The sequence below is a fragment of the Myiozetetes cayanensis genome, unplaced genomic scaffold, assembly GCF_022539395.1.
Source record: "Myiozetetes cayanensis isolate MyiCay16 unplaced genomic scaffold, myiCay2020 scf183, whole genome shotgun sequence".
NCBI classification, from domain to species: Eukaryota; Metazoa; Chordata; class Aves; order Passeriformes; family Tyrannidae; genus Myiozetetes; species Myiozetetes cayanensis.
In genome coordinates, this window is record NW_026087393.1 from 61454 (window position 1) to 78883 (window position 17430).

The 17430-nt window shown below is 45.8% G+C and overlaps 1 protein-coding gene across 1 annotated transcript; it reads left to right on the forward strand.

The window, feature by feature from the left end:
• Nucleotides 1-4299: 4299 nt before the first annotated feature.
• Nucleotides 4300-8630, forward strand: LOC126638993 (uncharacterized). The gene is made up of 2 exons (XM_050313387.1): nt 4300-4462; nt 7511-8630. Exons 1-2 carry the CDS (start codon nt 4389-4391, stop codon nt 8199-8201), a joined length of 765 nt encoding a protein of 254 aa, XP_050169344.1. The 5' UTR covers nt 4300-4388; the 3' UTR covers nt 8202-8630.
• Nucleotides 8631-17430: the final 8800 nt, after the last annotated feature.

The window sequence follows — 17430 nt, forward strand, 5'->3', positions numbered from 1 at the left end:
GAGGCACGTCCTTCAGGTCTGGTCTGCTGGAATAGGCCTCCTCGATGGTCTGCAAACAGACATGCTCGGGCACACTGTCAGTCAATGTTGAAGACAGAAACATAGCAGGATTTGCAATAGATGTTGTTTTCAGAGTAACATCATCCTGTTCCAACAACACGGCTTGGTATTTAAGCATTCTGCTAGGGGACAGCCAATGGCCCCCTTTTTGCTCAAGTCCAGCTTGGACTGCATGGGATACATACATGACAATGCGCTGCCTAAGGGTGAGTTTTCAGGCCTCCTGGATCAGGATAACAGTTTGCTTCTACAGCTCTCAAACACCCCGGCCACCCTTGGCTAACACTGTCTAGCTGTTTGGAGAAGTAAGGCACAGCCCTTCGCTGGTTTCCCAGGGTCTGTGACAGTACCCCCAGAGTAACATTTAGTTGCTCATATGTGAACAGTTCAAAAGGCTTAATTAGGTCTGGTAGTCCCACTGCCAGAGCTGATATTAAAGATTGTTTCAGCTATTTAAATGCGGCTCTGGTTTCATCTGTCCATGTCACGACTCCTTCCTTGGCTGCTTTCAGTGCTTCATATAGGGGTTTGACTAGTAACCCATAGTCAGCTATCCACAGGTGACACCACCCTACCATTCCTAGGAAAGCCTGCATTTCTTGTACAGTGTGGGGCTCTGGGAGATGACAGATGGCTTCTTTCTGCTCTGTGCTGAGTCGTCAATGTCCACGGTAGATCTCAAGTCCCAAATAGATGACTATTGCCTTTGCAATTTGTGCCTTCTCTTTTGAGACTCTATACCCACATAGTCCCAAAAAGTTTAAAAGACTTACAGTGAGTTCCATGCATTCATCCCGGCTTTTGGTAGCAATTAGTATATCGTCCACATACTGCAGGACAACTCCTTCTGGCTGCTGCCTTCTCCAGTCCTCCAGTTCTTTTGCCACTTGGTTTCCAAATATAGTCAGATTGTTCTTGTAGCCCTGTGGTAGAACCGCCCAGGTGTTTGAGTTCTTCTCCCTGTCTCAGGATTTTCCCATTCAAAAGCAAAAAGCTCCTCACTGTCCTTATGCATGGGAATGCAAAAGAAGGCCTCCTCGAGATCAAGCACAGTAAACCACCCTAAATCATCTGTTAAAGTGGTCAATAAGGTATAGGGGTTGGGCACTACTGGGTGTATATATCCTCTGTTATTTTGTTGATTGCCCTTAGATCCTGCACCAATCGATAGTTCTTACCATCAGCCTTTTTTGCCAGCAGGATGGGGGTATTGTATTTGGATTCACATTCTACCAATAACCCAAAATTAAGAAACTTTTAAATTAGGGGTGCTAATCCTTTACAGTTTTTTAGCTTCAAGGGGTATTGTTTTTGTCTTACCGGTGTTGCTCCTGGTTTGAGCGTGATGCTTACAGGTTCTGTTTGCTTGGACCTCCCAGGACAATCGCTAGCCCGCACTATAGGGATGACAGCATTCTCAACCTCTGCGGGGATCTGTCTGTGGTTCTCCTCTATGAAAAAGGTAGCTGCCTCGATATATTTATTGTCAGGGATTATGACTTTTATTCCCCCCTGCTGCAGGCATACAAGCGAGCGGGAAAGAACCACACACACATCCACAAGATGCAAGTTCAAATCCAGTTTTATTATTGTTAGGCTGTACAATTTATATTCTTCTGAGTTCTGTTCACGCGAACACGAGCACAGCACGCCATCACGATTGGTCAGCACGCACTGTCCACGCGCCTCAGGTAACCCACCGATTTGTGGTTTTGAAGCCCACATTTGCATACGGTTTCTGTTATCACTGTTTTTCTCATTCTGCTTTTGCTGACTCCTGCATTCTTGTAGCAGCAGGCCGTTTCTTGTTTATCTTACTGTTACCTCATGACCTTTTCAGAACTCAGTATAGTCATGTAGAATTGCTAAGGCCCCAACACCCCCCCTTGCAGAATTTTATTTTGGCTTCTAATTTCTCCAATAGAGCCCTATCCAGTTGTTGTAGGGATTGTTGATATTTTTTGGTCTGTGTTTGGCCCAGCCACCTGCAAAAGTTTTGTTCTTTGCCTGCCAAGTTCACTGATAAACTTGAACTTCGTCCTTGGAGAGACAGTTTCTTGTATAAACTGTTTTAATTGGTGTTCTGTGATTGGTTGGTTGTCTTAGAGGACATTTGAAAGAGAAACTGAAGAAGAGAAGATTAAGTAAAGCCCCCTGACCCAAATAGATAAGACCCCTTGAGTTAAACAGCACATATGAGAGGGGAATTCCAAAGTATTCATGCATGCGTTGAAAGAGATTTTTGCTTCACATGAAAGACCACTTGTCTATAGCGGGGACGCCTGCACGTGTGAGCCATCACCTGTCCAAAAGACGCAGCTGCTGTAGAGGTTCCTATGATATCGGGAGTGGGTAAGATAACTTTCTTGGTGACACCTGCCTGAGTAGGGTGTCGCATTCTCTTATTGTTCTCTTTCTTTCAGGTTCCCGTTTACTTGGCAACTTTTGTAACAAATATTGGGTTTATTGTTGAGCTTTTAGCAGTCTTGGTTTTCAATCTCGGCATCCTTTCGAACTCACCCTGTTACACCAGTAAAGGCTTAGGAGATTTTGGCATGCAGAGGAATTGATAAGTTACCCAGTGCTTTCCCAACTTCCCATCTGAATGACACTGCTACTGTATGTTGTAACTACCAGAGAGAATGAGTATGGACTTCTCCAGTTATACCAGTCATGGACTAAATGAACTTAACAGATATCTTAGAAGCAATGGTCAGTGACTACTGAAATAATACCTGTGTTTAGTTATATGTATATGTATATAGTTGAAAGGTATAAAATTGGGGCATGACATGTATTGTATAGAATAAGGGGTATAAAATGTCCTGGTTACAGAGAAAGGGGGTGGAGTTTTTAGTACTGTGTTTGACCACAGTGTTTATTCTATACTACCCACATCATTGCTGGAGTGTGGTTTCAGCAGGAAAAGTTGGACATGGGAAACTGAAAGTTCACCATCTTGCCTGGTTCTCTCTTCACATGGGCAATATCTTCAGGAAGTGGGTTTTTTTTGTTCCCAGTGGTGTATATCCTTTTGTGGGTAATGCTGTTTCTCTTTTGTGTACTTTTCTATTAATACTGCTGTTGTTATTGTGCTTCTAGTAAATTGTTATTTTACCTCATTTATTGTCCCTTCCTTACCAAAAGGGAAAGGGGAAGGGCAGTGGTTTATTTGGAGTTTAATTTCCCTGCTGGTGTTAAAACCATCACACAGTATTTCACCGCCCTCACAGTAAAGAATTTATTTCCAATATCTAATATAAACCTACTCTTTTAGTTTGTCCTACCAAGTTCTTCCTAGAAAAAACCTAAGTGCCTCCAGTTAATCACTGTAGGTGTAATGGGTTTCTGTGGCTGGGTTTTGGTAGTGAGGGGGAGGGGCTACAGGAGTGGCTTCTGTTAGAAGCTGCTAGAAGCTTCCCCTGTCCGGTGGAGCCAATGCCAGCTGGCTCCAGGATGGACTTCCTTCTGCTGGCCAAGGCCAAGCCAATCAGGAGTAATAGTAACACCTCTGTGATAACATATTTAAGAACAGAAGGTTGTGGTGCAGAAAGAATTCCAGCCAGGGAAGAGCACAGTGAGAACATGGGAACAACAGGGTAGACACCAAGGTCAGTGCAGAAGGAGGGGGAGGCATTGCTCCAGGCACCGGAGCTGTGTGGGGAAAGGGTTAACCTTTTAAAGGAAGATTGCTGCAAGGAATGATCAGAAGTGTAGTCTCTGCTGCAGGCCCCCCGAAGGAAGTGCCCAACTGAGCATGCCCACTGGACAGGCTTGAAAATAATTGTTTGGGAGTGTCACGTGTTCTATGGTGACCTAATCTCATTTGTAATTGAAAGGTATAAAAGTGTTGATCAGTCGCCATTAAACTGATTTGCTGGTTTGCACTCAAACTGGTTGGTCTGTGAAATCAATGCCACAGAGTTGAGGTCTGTTATAGGTTACCAGTGATGCCTTAAATAAATTGAAGAAGCCAATTTACAATAGCAAGCAAATTTATTAGTAAGCGGTAGATAAACAATCAGCACGCCGGGGGGCGGGCGGGCGGGCGGGCGTTCAGAACAGAACAAAGTTCTCTCACGGCTCGCCGCCGCCCGCCCCAAGCTCTCAAACTTTGCCTTTTGAACCCTCCAGGTTCCCGTCCAGACATGCTCAGTGCTTAGGTTCTTACTCATACATAGTCCAGGGCATGTGCTTTTTGCAAAGTTTTCCCCATACATGTTCCTGGGCTGTGTTACTGGCGTCGGTGGTCTGGGGGTTTCTTTGTGGGCCGGGGTCTCTGCGATGAAGATTTTTAGTCTTCCTCGATGCCCGTCAGATGAATAATAATGGCCAGTCTTCGCAAGCGAAGATCCGGGGAAGGTCTTTACACCTTCCAGCCTGCGCATTGGATTTTTTTTAGGTGAGAAACAGTGTGCGCGGAACTGAGCCCACCCTTTAATCCTAAGGTTCATCTGCCGGGGCCAAGCGAGCTTGGACGGTGGCAGCGAGGTCCTTAGGATGTAGATGGATTGCCTTACAGGGCTAACGAGCTCCATCTGCACCCGGCTTGGAACATGCGCATTTAATAGGTATTTTTCCTCCCCTTCCAGGCTTATCGCACATATAAATCACTTTGACTCCTTGTTTAGAGGAAACTTCTCGGTGTCTCCAGCTTGTCAGCTTGAGTGTAGTTAATTACATTGCCAGACTTCCCCCCTTCATTATCAGCCTCGGGAACAAACGGCAGTTTGTTAGAAGCATTTAACAGCTATGTGGGAAATACACACGGAAACCATACATCAAACTTAACAAAAAATCCCTTTAAAATATATATAGTTTATTACAAGGCCCCTGTTTCCTGTGAAGACCACAGGGGAGGGAGGGAGAATGGAAAGGAGATAGCATACTGTCTGACCCAGTACCACCTTCCTGCTGCCAACAGTAGGAGGAGAATGTCATGCTGCCTAATTCAGTGCCGCTTTTTCTCTGGCATGCAGTTTCTGAGGAGCCATTACCTAGCTCAGGCTGCATGGTCGTTATAGAGGGGCAGCCGTTAAACCCCTGCTGTGAGTTTGCTGAGGGGCCGTGAGTTCACCCCGGCCGCATGGCCATTGTGGAAGCGCCACCACATGGCCACAGCGTGGAGGCATGGGCGCAGTCATGTTGTTCCCACTGTGTGGCGGAAACGGTGGCTTCTCTTCTGCCCCCATAACCAGGTTCTCATGTGTCCCTGCCTGAGGAGGCATGCTTTTACAGGAAGATTGCTGCAAGGAAGGATGGGAAGTATAGTCTCTGCAGTAGGCCCCCTCCCCCCCAATGAAGTGCTTGACTGGCATGCCCACAGGACGGGCTCAAGAATGACTGGTTTGGGAGTGTCACGTGTTCTATGCTGACGTAACCTCATTTGTAATTGAAAGATATAAAAGTGTTGGTCAGTTGGCATTAAACTGATTTGCTGGTTTACACTCAAACTGGTTGGTCCGTGAAATCACTGCCACAGAGCTGAGGCCCCTGTGGCCTGTGAAGACCATGGTGAAGTAGGCTGTCCTCTCGCAGCCCATGGAGGACCATTGGGGTGCAGAGACCCACTTGTAGCCCATGGAGGAGCCCATGCTGGAGCAGGTGGATGCATGAAGGAGGCTGTGACCCCATGGGAGGCCCAAAATGGAGTAGGGTCCTGCTGGAGATCTGTGGCCCATGGAGAGGGAAGCCCACACTGGAGCAGGTTTTTCCTGGGTAGGACTTGTGGCCCCTGTGGGGGACCCACGCTGGTACAGCTCATTTGTGAAGGACTGCACACCATGGAGAAGTGACCCATGGGACAGCAGTTTGTGAAGAAGTTACCAGAGGGATGGACTCAGGCCAGAGAGATCCATCAAGGACTGTCTCCTGTGGGAGGGACCCCACGGGAGCAGTGGCAAAAACAACAACTGACCTTAACCTCCATTCCCTGTCCCCCTGCACTGCTGGGGGGGAGGAGGGAGAACATGGAAGGAAGGAGGGGTGGGGGGAAGGTATTTTTAAGATTGTTTTATTTCTCAGTCTTTGGCTCTTATCCTGTTAGTAATAAATTTAAGTAATATCCTTGTGAGAGACGATACCAAATATACGCATTGGAAACAGCATCTGTAGAGGAAGAGTCAACGCGGGTTCAGTTTCCCGAAGTCAACACAGGAAACTCTATTGAGAATCTATTGTGCCAGGGTCCCCTATGCTGTGTAGAAAAACCCCTTTCACTTTGTTACACGAGGTTGTTTTGGGCAGCGCCATGTTTGTTCCACCCACAAAGTTAGCCCATGCCCCTACCCTAGCCTCATTGGTTGTTTCACCTGTCTCTCCCCAGTTCCTGGGTTTTCCTTGAGTGTTAACCTCCCATCCCCTCTCATTGGCTAGCTGAGTAGCCGAGCCCCTCCCTTCCTCCCAGCAGCCTCATAAGCTGCAGGAAACTTGAATAAGGTCTCTTTGCCTCCTGATTGCCTGCACGCTCTGTGGTTCTGTGCTGCGTGCCTGCACCAGGATTCTCATCACAGCAACTCTGTTCCTGTGAGACGGAGCACAGAGAGGATTTTTCCCTACAAACCCTGTCATATCCTCACTTTGAGTCTGTTTTGCCTGTGAAGGTAATCAGTAAGTGACCTCTCCCAGCTCTTATCTCTACTCATGAATCCTTAGCTGTGTTTTTTTTTCTCTCCTCTGTCCAGTTGCAGAGGGGAGTGAGAGAGTGGTTTTAGGGGGTACCTGCTATCCAGCCAAGGTCAACCCACTACAGTCTTTATAGGGCAGAAGTGGGAACCTCTGGTGCCTGGATAACTGCTAGATTGAGCAACTTGACACTCAAATGGCTGAATTTGGGGGATATTGATTCATCCATGGGACAAATCTGTCGGGGGTGGAGCAATGGAGGCCTACAGAGAATGGAGACAGATACAGAAAGGCTACGAAGAAACCTCGGAGGAAGAAATCGATCTAGAGGTGCTTTGACAGCTGCAACTGCAGGAAGCGCCTGAGATCCAGTGATAAGACGCCGCTTCCACAGACCCCTGCAGAATTCCCCTATCTGTGCCCCTCACCATTCCTTCCCTTCCTTCCCTAACTCCCAAATCTCCCTATATGGCTGGACATATCCCTGCAGCCAATCCCTCCATTTTCCCTTATCTCTAACCCTTAGGATTCGTGCCCCTGGCAAGAATCCCACCCTTGTTCGAGACCCTTCTATGTACCCCTCTATATAAACTGACACCTTGTTTTAATAAACGCCATTTTGTGAGTCACCTATCTGGGGGCTCGTCTCCTATACAAGATGTGCTCGAGGGTCCTTCGCGGGGACAAACCCCACCCGCGATAAATGGCGCTCAACGCGGTCAGAACTCCCCTTTCTTATATTAAGAAAGGTCTCTGATTCACCTGAGCTACTGGTGCCATTTGATTTCCGGAGTCAAACTCACCCCACGACCCTGCCTCACTCAAGCGATCCGTGGACCCCCGGTCCACACAGTCTCACGTCGCTGCTGCTGCAAGAAAAAAACCCCCGGTCCGAGCGACCCCCCTGCTTGGAGCTGCTGCCGCCGCCGCCGCTGCCGAAACCGCCGGTCGCCGACCCTGCGCCCAGCGCCGCAGACGCGCCCCGCTCCACCCGTGTTCGGACCACCACCACCCCGTCCTGGGAGACGCAGCTGCAACCCCGCTCCAGTCCGACAGCGACCAGAGCACCCCGTGAGATAGCGAGTGAGGTACACCGACGCCTAGAGAAAGAAGAAGCTGTTCTTGTGGTGCTGAGAGGATCCACTCAGCCTTTCGCACTACTGGGCCAACTCTACGACAGGAACAGTAAGCTGTGCCTATGGGAGTGGATCTTTCTCCCCCACCAATTCACAAAAACCATAGTTTCCCTTCCGGAACTATTGACCAAATTGTGTTACAAGGGCAGGACCGGGTGCTGGGAACTCGCAGGTGTAGATCCCGCCTACATCTACCTCCCACTCACTTCCCAACATCTAGAACAACTCCTGATCATGAGCCTGGACTTCCAAATTGCTCTATCCAGCTTTATGGGTGAAATTAAAATCCATTACCCCCCTTGCAAATTTATCCAAAACATAGACAAAATTCCCTTAAATACACATCCAATTGGTCTCCTAATCCCCTTCCAAACGCCTTAACAGTCTTTACTGACGGCTCAGGCACCACAGGAAATGCTGTCATTGTTTGGAAAGAGGGGGATCATTGACAACAAGACATTCACAAGGTCCAAGATTCTCCTCAGTTAGTTGAACTGTCAGCAGTTGTTCGTGCCTTGTCCTTGTTCCCAGACAACCTTAATATCATTTCTGACTTGGCCTACGTGGTGGGCCTTGTCCAACGGTGTGAGAATTCATACCTCAGAGAAATTAAAAATGAACAGTTATTTCGGCTATTCCAAAAATTGCTTTCTACTGTAAATCACCGCTCTTCACCATTTTTTATCACTCATATTCGCTCCCATACCACACTTCCTGGTCCAATAGTAGAGGGGAATCGACAAGCCGACCTTTTGGCAGGGTCAGCTGTCGTCCCACAGTGGTTAGAACAAGCCAAACTCTCCCACGACTTCTTCCATCAGAGTGCCCGAGCGCTACAAAAAGAATTTGGCCTCACTCAAAAACAATCTCGTGACATCATTTCAGCCTGCCCTGACTGCCAGCTCATCACTCCACTGCCTGCAGAAGGAGTAAACCCTCGAGGCTTGCTCCCACTACAAATCTGGCAGACAGATGTCACACACATTGACTCTTTTGGGAAATTAAAATTCGTTCATGTGTCTATTGACACCTGTTCAAATTACATTGTGGCCACTGCACACTCTGGTGAGAAGAGCCGTGATGTACAGAAACACTTCACCACAGCCTTTGCTCACATGGGCATACCCAAACAGATAAAGACCGACAATGGGCCTGCCTACGTAGCAAGGAACACTCAGGAGTTTTTGGCCTTGTGGGGCGTGGAACACCGCACTGGTATTCCTCACTCTCCCACAGGACAGGCAATTGTTGAGAGAGCTCACCAGACACTCAAATCCATGTTGAAGAGGCAGAAACGAAAGAGCAGTGGCCTCTCCCCACACGAGTGTCTGCAAAAAGCCATGTACGTCCTCAACTTCCTCAACAGGATTGAGAATGGACAGGTACCAGTTTTTAAACACTTTACCAGAACAAACTCTGTTCCTATTCAAAAAACCAAAGTACTTTTCAAAGACTTGGTATCTGACAAATGGTTAGGGCCTTTCCCCATCATAACCCGGGGAAGAGGTCATGCATGCATACTTACTGATACAGGTCCAAGATGGGTCCCTTCCAGAAGGATCAAGCCCTTCCTAGAGGACTCCAAACCCTCCTGATTCTCCACCTCTTTGTTCCACCATAGACTGCCTCAACCTTCTCAGTTCCAGACTGATGCCGAATTTGCCCCAAAGAAGCACAGAGAAACTGCTTTAGAGACAAAGTTTCATGCTCAAAGCAGGAGGTATTTTATTAGCAACGCGTTGAGGAGCCCTCCAGGTCACCCTGGGCAAAGAGCTCCGTCGTTAACAATTAGTGCAGTTCTTTTATACAATTTCTGAGTAGGGATTACATCATTATACATGTATATTCATTACATTGCAACATCTACTCATAATATTCATATATAGGCGGAGTCTGGGCGGAGTCTTCAATTTGGGGAGGTTTAGAGGTGGGAGATCCGGAGCCTTCATCGGGGGAGGTGATCATCTGGTTGGTCTTCCTCGGTGTAAACTTTTGAACTTTCCTCAAATCTTTCCTAATTTGGGTAGTTCCCTTGTGATGTTGGCAGGGTCTTGGTAACCTTGGCCCATCCTAAATCTGCTGATGCTACTATCTCCTTGTTTTGTGTTATCTTATGGTTTTAGTATCCTTTTTATCAACATGTTCTGTTCCCTCAGACAATTTATTACCTCCGTGGTTTCCTAATGCTAAGCTTTCCTGTAGTGTTTTACATTTTTGTGTTTTAACTTCTTGTTTCTCGAAGACTACTTCCTTTTGAGTGGCTTCAAGACTGGATGCAGTGACCAGCAGAAAACGTCTGGATTACCCTAACCAAAGCCACCAACACTGATACAATGTGCCTTTCCCTCGACAGCGTGAGTCATCCATTTAAAAGCTGTCTCGTGGGTATTCCTGACTAGAACGGGTTTATCCAAAACACCTCCCTCGTAGATAATCTCCTTCCTTCTTCAAACACTATTTCCCAAACCCTCCTACATTTAGGTACCCTAGATACAGATCCCCAAGAATTAGAACTTTTAGGCTCATTTGTAATTACCACTTCGCTTAGATTTAAACCCACTACTATTCGCCTTACCCTAAAACCTAACCTATCCCCCATCTCCTCCATCTATACTAACACCACCGCACGGTGCAATTACTCCCAACCTTACCCTCTTCCCACTAAACTTTTCTCTCAACCCACTAAACTGCCTTCCACCTTCCTTCCCACATGGCCTGCTGGATGGCCAAAGAAACCAATGCCACTTCTCTTGCCATTCAGAGCCTGCTAGCAGAAAATCAAAGAATTCTAATTATCATTTTCTCCATCCTTGTCTTCCTTCCCTGTCTAATTTTTTGTGTTAAAAAATCCATGACTAAAAGTTTTTCCCAAGCTTTCCCAGTCCTCAAAAACAGAAAAGGGGGAGATGTCGGGGGTGGAGCAATGGAGGCCTACAGAGAATGGAGACAGATACAGAAAGGCTACGAAGAAACCTCGGAGGAAGAAATCGATCTAGAGGTGCTTTAACAGCTGCGACTGCAGGAAGCGCCTGAGATCCAGCGATAAGACGCCGCTTCCACAGACCCCTGCAGAATTCCCCTATCTGTGCCCCTCACCATTCCTTCCCTTCCTTCCCTAACTCCCAAATCTCCCTATATGGCTGGACATATCCCTGCAGCCAATCCCTCCATTTTCCCTTATCTCTAACCCTTAGGATTCGTGCCCCTGGCAAGAATCCCACCCTTGTTCGAGACCCTTCTATGTACCCCTCTATATAAACTGACACCTTGTTTTAATAAACGCCATTTTGTGAGTCACCTATCTGGGGGCTCGTCTCCTATACAAGATGTAGGGGGTGGAAATAGAGCCCTACACAGTAAAGGTTTAGGAGAGTTTGGCATGTAGAGGAATTGAGGAGTGTAGTTCTTTCACCTTGGTTGAATGCCAGGTGTCCACCTAAACTGTTTTAACCCCCCTCCTCCCCTCTTTTTTTTCCAGAGGGAAAGGGAAGAGGAAAAAAACACCAAACATTAAACCATGATTTACTAAGAAAAGGCAGTTTATATTTACATAGAGAAGAAAAAGAGAACTAAAAGCACTACACACACCAAATTGGTTTCAAATGAATACAGTATTCCAGCAAGAGTTCCTGGGCTTTCCCCTCGCAAATCATGGGCCATTAAAATATCTAAATCTTCATCTGCCAGGTTTTTAACATAAGTTTGATTGATGGGATTAAATTGCCACGATCTTTCCTCTTACCTCTCTAAAACCATTTCTGAGAGCTCTGCCTCTGCTGGGGCTTTATCTAACGTTTTTTCTCTCTTCCATTCTGGACAGCTTAAAAAGGCCAAAACCAATTCGGCATACACTACTTCATTCCATTGCTCCTCTTTATGAGGGGTTGACATAAGCTCTAACACTGTATTCATTTGAATAGAGCCAAACTTCAGCCAAGTCTCCCCTTCGAGCAGCCCATGCAAAGACCACATATTTATAGAGACCCTGCATAACTCCTGTCTCTTTAAAGATGTTTCAGGGCCAGTCAAATGCCTCCAGTGCTGCAAAACCAAGGCTAAAGGAGATTCTTTTGGGATCTCCTCCTCCTGGGACTCAACATAACCCATGATGACAACTGCCAGACAGGAAAAAACTTCCTGGCACCATATTTGAACTCGCGGCCACGGAAGTTCCCTCTCCGAACATCACCACAAACTTCAGGCTAGGGCATGGTATTTGAATGCATGGAAAGGTGTCAGTCTCCTCCTGGCTGTACCAAGCCAATACGAAACCCCTGAGTAACCACGGTGGTAGGCTCAACTCTCCCTGCCCTGCCTTTACCCAAGCTGCAAGGGGGGGTCCTTTGCCCACTCCCCTTTAATCGTCCCTGGATTCCACCCAGACTGGGAAAACACTGACTTTGGCAAAAACACGGGCCCGAAGTCTCACTTCCCAGCCTACCATATTCCCCTATTTCTGGGGAAAACCCCTTTGCAGCTACTAGCAAAATTACCCAAAGGAGTTGCTCTTTTACCTCACCTCCGTGTGTGTGGTTCTGAGGAACTGGGCTTCTCAAGATCAGTGCGGTAATTCTCCAAAATATGCCGTCAAAGAAGAATTTCCTGCGGGGTGATATTTCCTGATCCGGAGGAGTCACAGGTCCCACTTTTCAGGTGCCGAAACTGTTGCCTAAAAGACCGTGAAGAAAAAAACTCCAGGGGTATTTGGGACCCCTTCTTCTTCATCCTTGTCTTCTTTGCAGCACACACAGTCCTTGGAGCTCCTCCAAAGGTCTGGGCTTGAGGGTTACTGTGTCTGTGTGATATCTTCTGGTCCAGGCCTTAAGGTGTTTTTCTACAATTCTACCTTGAAAAGAAGACTAAACACACTAATGGAATTTTAGAGGAATTGATATGAAATGGGGTGGTAGGGTTGGGTATGTGTAAACATTATGTTACAGGGTAAGGGATATAATACAGCTACATTAAAATGTACATTCACTACACATCTACTTCTAAAATCTGTAAAAGAAAAAAACCAAAAAGCTCTGAGGCATCAGTGGTTTTGTGTGCATCACCTCATTGAGCACCTCATGGCATCAATCTTAACCACAAGCATTCTGGGGATCTGAGACTGACTTCCCTCTGATTGTCTCACACCAATGAAGAACTTTGATAAAACTGAACAAGTGCAGCAGTACCGGATTCCGACTCTCACACCATCTTTCCTGCATGAAAGACTGTTATTAAGGATGAAGGCCAAAGTCATGGACTAAATGAATTCAACAAACATTTTTTTTGTGTGGACATTTTATGAACATTTGCAGAGGTGTTCCATAGCCTAAGAGAATGTCTATATGTATATCTATCAAAAGAGATAAATAGGGAAGGTGATGGGATATTGGGAAGTGTGAAGCTCGGCATGTGTATCAGGGATTGTTGATATTTTTTGGTCTGTGTTTGGCCCAGCCACCTGCAAAAGTTTTGTTCTTTGCCTGCCAAGTTCACTGATAAACGAGCTTCGTCCTTGGAGAGACAGTTTCTTGTATAAACTGTTTTAATTGGTATTCTGTGATTGGCTGGTTGTCTGTAGAGGACATTTGAAGGAGAAACTGAAGAGGAGAGGATGAAGTAAAGCCCCCTGACCCAAATAGATAAGACTCCTTGATTGAAACAGTGCAAGTGCGAGGGGAATCCCCAAGTTTTCACGCATGCGCTGAAGGGGTACACTTACATAATGGGGGGGGAAATCGAAGGCCTCTGGCTGGGCGGTGCTGGTCACACCAACCCAGGTAGATGTCATTGGCTAATTGGATAAAAAATGCAGGTTGCTCGTACTCGGGGCTCTAAAGCTTCAAATGAAGGACAACGTTGCCTTTTGCAGGGACGCCCGCTATCTTTGTGAATCTGCTGACCCTCTGAGGATGCAACCTCTGCTATGGGGAATTCTGGTTATCCTGGGGTAGGTAAGACAACCTCGTAAAACACATCTGCGTGAGTGGGGGTTTCACTGAGGGCTTAGTTTACTCCTCTCCTTTCCTGTCTCTCGGGTTCCCATTTACTTGGTCACTTTCTGTAATAAATATTGGGTTTATTGTTGAACTCCCAGCAGCATCTTGGTTTTCAATCTCGGCATCCTTTCTAACTCACCTCGTTACAGCATGACATAAATGGTATGGAATAAGGAGTGGATATTGTCCTGTTTTCATCTAGGATAGAGTTAATTTCTTCTCAGTAGCTGTTACAGTGATGTGTTTTGGATTTGGAATGAGAACGGTGTTGATAACACACTGATGTTTGGATTTTTTGCTAAGTCGTGTTTATCATAAGTCAAGGAATTATATTTTTTCTTGCCTCATGCTCTTCTAGTGAGGACGTACACAAAAGAAAACTGGGAAGGAGCATAGCTGGGACAGATGACCCAAACTGACCAAAGGGATATTCCACACCATAGAATGTCATGCCTAGTATATAAACTGGGGGAGTTACCCAGAAGGGTGGCCGATCTGGGTTCAGGAAGGGCATCAGTCAGTGGGTGGTGAGCAAGTGCACTGTGCATAATTTGTTTTTCCCTTTTTATTATTATTATTTACCATTATTACTGTATTTTACTTTATTTTCAATTATTAAACTGTTCTTATCTCAATATACAAGTTTTACTTTGATACTCCACCTCATTCTACTGGGTTGGGGAGGGAAGAGAGGGGGGTTGAGCGATCAGCTACATGGTGTTTCATCTCCAACTGGGCTTAAAACCCAAACAAGTGTATATTCATAATAGAAGAAGTGGGCATATTCAATGAGTGCTGTAAGGTCAAAATTTAAATGTAACCCTCTCACATAGAGATGGACTGCTCTTGTTCTGCTCTCAGTTACTCATCATGCGTTATACCATAATAACTTCACAGCCTTGTTCTGATTCAAGGGGCCATGAAGCAGGAGGTGTTTGAGTTCAGCACAGGAGGTAGGTGTTTAAATACCATGAAAACCTGAGTCTTTGTGTCTTTTCTGGTGCTAGCAAGTGCACTGGAAAGAAATCTATTTACATTAGTGGACTTTAGGCTCCTACTGTGGTTTGAAGTGAATTATTAATTATTAGTAATAACAGAAATCACATGTTGCCTTATTCAACCATTCAATTTTGCCTTATGTGGGTTTTTTTGAAAATACAGTTGCTGAGTTTAAATACAAATGTGGATTGATTATTCAGCCTCTTTACTCATTGCCAAGGAGAGAGTATGCTTACATATGGGTGTCCAGTTATAAAAGAATATTAATTGTCTGAATTTCATGCCATCTGCTTCAGTTTGGCAAAACTAGAGATGTCAATTAAACTGGATTGAATTTTGAACGGTATTGAAATTTTCTGAAGCCAAGGTAATCATTATAGAATAAAGTAATAAACAGTTGAAGACCTGTTATGTTCTGATTATTAAAATTATTAGAAAGATGCCTCTGCCAGAATTAAGGTGCAAATGAGACCATATGCTGAAGTCAATAGTGTGGATTTTTATTTAACAGTAAATGTGAGGTAGAGAGAGATAGAAAGAAATAGCAAAAAGAGGAGGGGGGGAGAGAAAAAGAATGAGAGACAGACAGATTAAGTAGAAAAATATCATCACTCTGTGGATTCTGATGGTGTCCTGTTGGTCCTCTTGTCAGAGTGATGGTTGCAGTCTGGATCTTTCGGGTGGTGGGGAAAGCCCACGAAACACAAAAATTCCATGAGTTATATACACTCAGGTTCAGGTGGAAATGCCCAGGTACCTCCCCTGGGGTAGGGAGTTTTACACTGAATGATGCAATACATTGGATCATGGGACACTTTGGGAGTCTGATGATCTAAGACGTTCCAGCTGCCTCTTACATCAGCGAAGTTGAGTCAGATATGGCCCGTCAGTAGGGATGAATACCTTCAGGCTACATGCGAATGTCCTGGTAATTCACTGGAGGAGAGTTTTCACAGCCGAGTCATCTGTGTAAGGACTTAGGATAAAAAGTACTATCCCATCTTGCAGGATTTGCCTCTTATCAGTCTCTAACCTCATCTTTTCTAATGCCCAGTTTCTAGCCTCTGGTGACAGGTGTGCAGGCGTTCCGCACCTGGACAGCCACTCTGCGTATCATTAGCAAAGCACCCTGTTGATTGTTTGAGCTATTACCTCAGTCCAGTCTCTCACAAGACCTTACAAGCATGGGGATTTTTTCTTACTGCTGTGAAGCCCTCTGATGTTAAAAGTGTCTAGATACAATGTTAAAAGACCAGTAGAGCTGTTAATTTTCTTTCTGTTCCTTTGGTTGCAGCAAATATGAATAAGCAGATGCTCTAACTCACCCCTTAAAAAAATTCAGCTAAAGGAACATATTTATAATGTTTCTTCTGATAATGAACTTTGGGAAACTGCCACCCCTTCATGTGAGAGGCAGCTGACTGCATGTCCAGGAGATCTCTGACTTTTCCTATTGGGACTGGCACTTACCTCTCCTGGCTCACTGAGGGAGACATGTATCTTTCTTTTCTGCAGGAGAAGTAGCACTTGGAAGAATGGGTATTAGAGAGCGTGGGGAGTGCAGGGAGGGGGTCTCATCATGTAGTATCTTGGTTTTAATTCCTGGGACAGGAATTCATGGGTTAAGAGCACAGCGTGTTGTTCAACCATTTGTATCCTCACTGTATCCCAGTGCCTCAGCAATTTTTATTGCATTTTTCTGCTTATAAATAGTCATTACATCAGCGCGCTTGTAGCAAGCATGGGTAGAGCCCTTCTCAAATCTTCGTTCGCGAAGCCTAGCCATGAAGATAGTCATTATTAATTACTTCCCCAGTTAGTGCACTTAGTGAAACTTAAGTGCAGAAGAATTAAGGCACTGATCCTCCCAAGTTGTTATTCCGATTTCTAAATGGTTCTCTTGAGGATTTGTATCACGGGTGGGGTTTCTCCCCGTGAAGGACCCTCGAGCACATCTTGTATAGGAGACGAGCCCCCAGATAGGTGACTCACAAAATGGCGTTTATTAAAACAAGGTGTCAGTTTATATAGAGGGGGTACATAGAAGGGTCTCGAACAAGGGTGGGATTCTTGCCAGGGGCACGACTCCTAAGGGTTAGAGATAAGGGAAAATGGAGGGATTGGCTGCAGGGATATGTCCAGCCATATAGGGAGATTTGGGAGTTAGGGAAGGAAGGGAAGGAATGGTGAGGGGCACAGATAGGGGAATTCTGCAGGGGTCTGTGGAAGCGGCGTCTTATCGCTGGATCTCAGGCGCTTCCTGCAGTCGCAGCTGTTAAAGCACCTCTAGATCGATTTCTTCCTCCGAGGTTTCTTCGTAGCCTTTCTGTATCTGTCTCCATTCTCTGTAGGCCTCCATTGCTCCACCCCCGACATCTCCCCCTTTTCTGTTTTTGAGGACTGGGAAAGCTTGGGAAAAACTTTTAGTCATGGATTTTTTAACACAAAAAATTAGACAGGGAAGGAAGACAAGGATGGAGAAAATGATAATTAGAATTCTTTGATTTTCTGCTAGCAGGCTCTGAATGGCAAGAGAAGTGGCATTGGTTTCTTTGGCCATCCAACAGGCCATGTGGGAAGGAAGGTGGAAGGCAGTTTAGTGGGTTGAGAGAAAAGTTTAG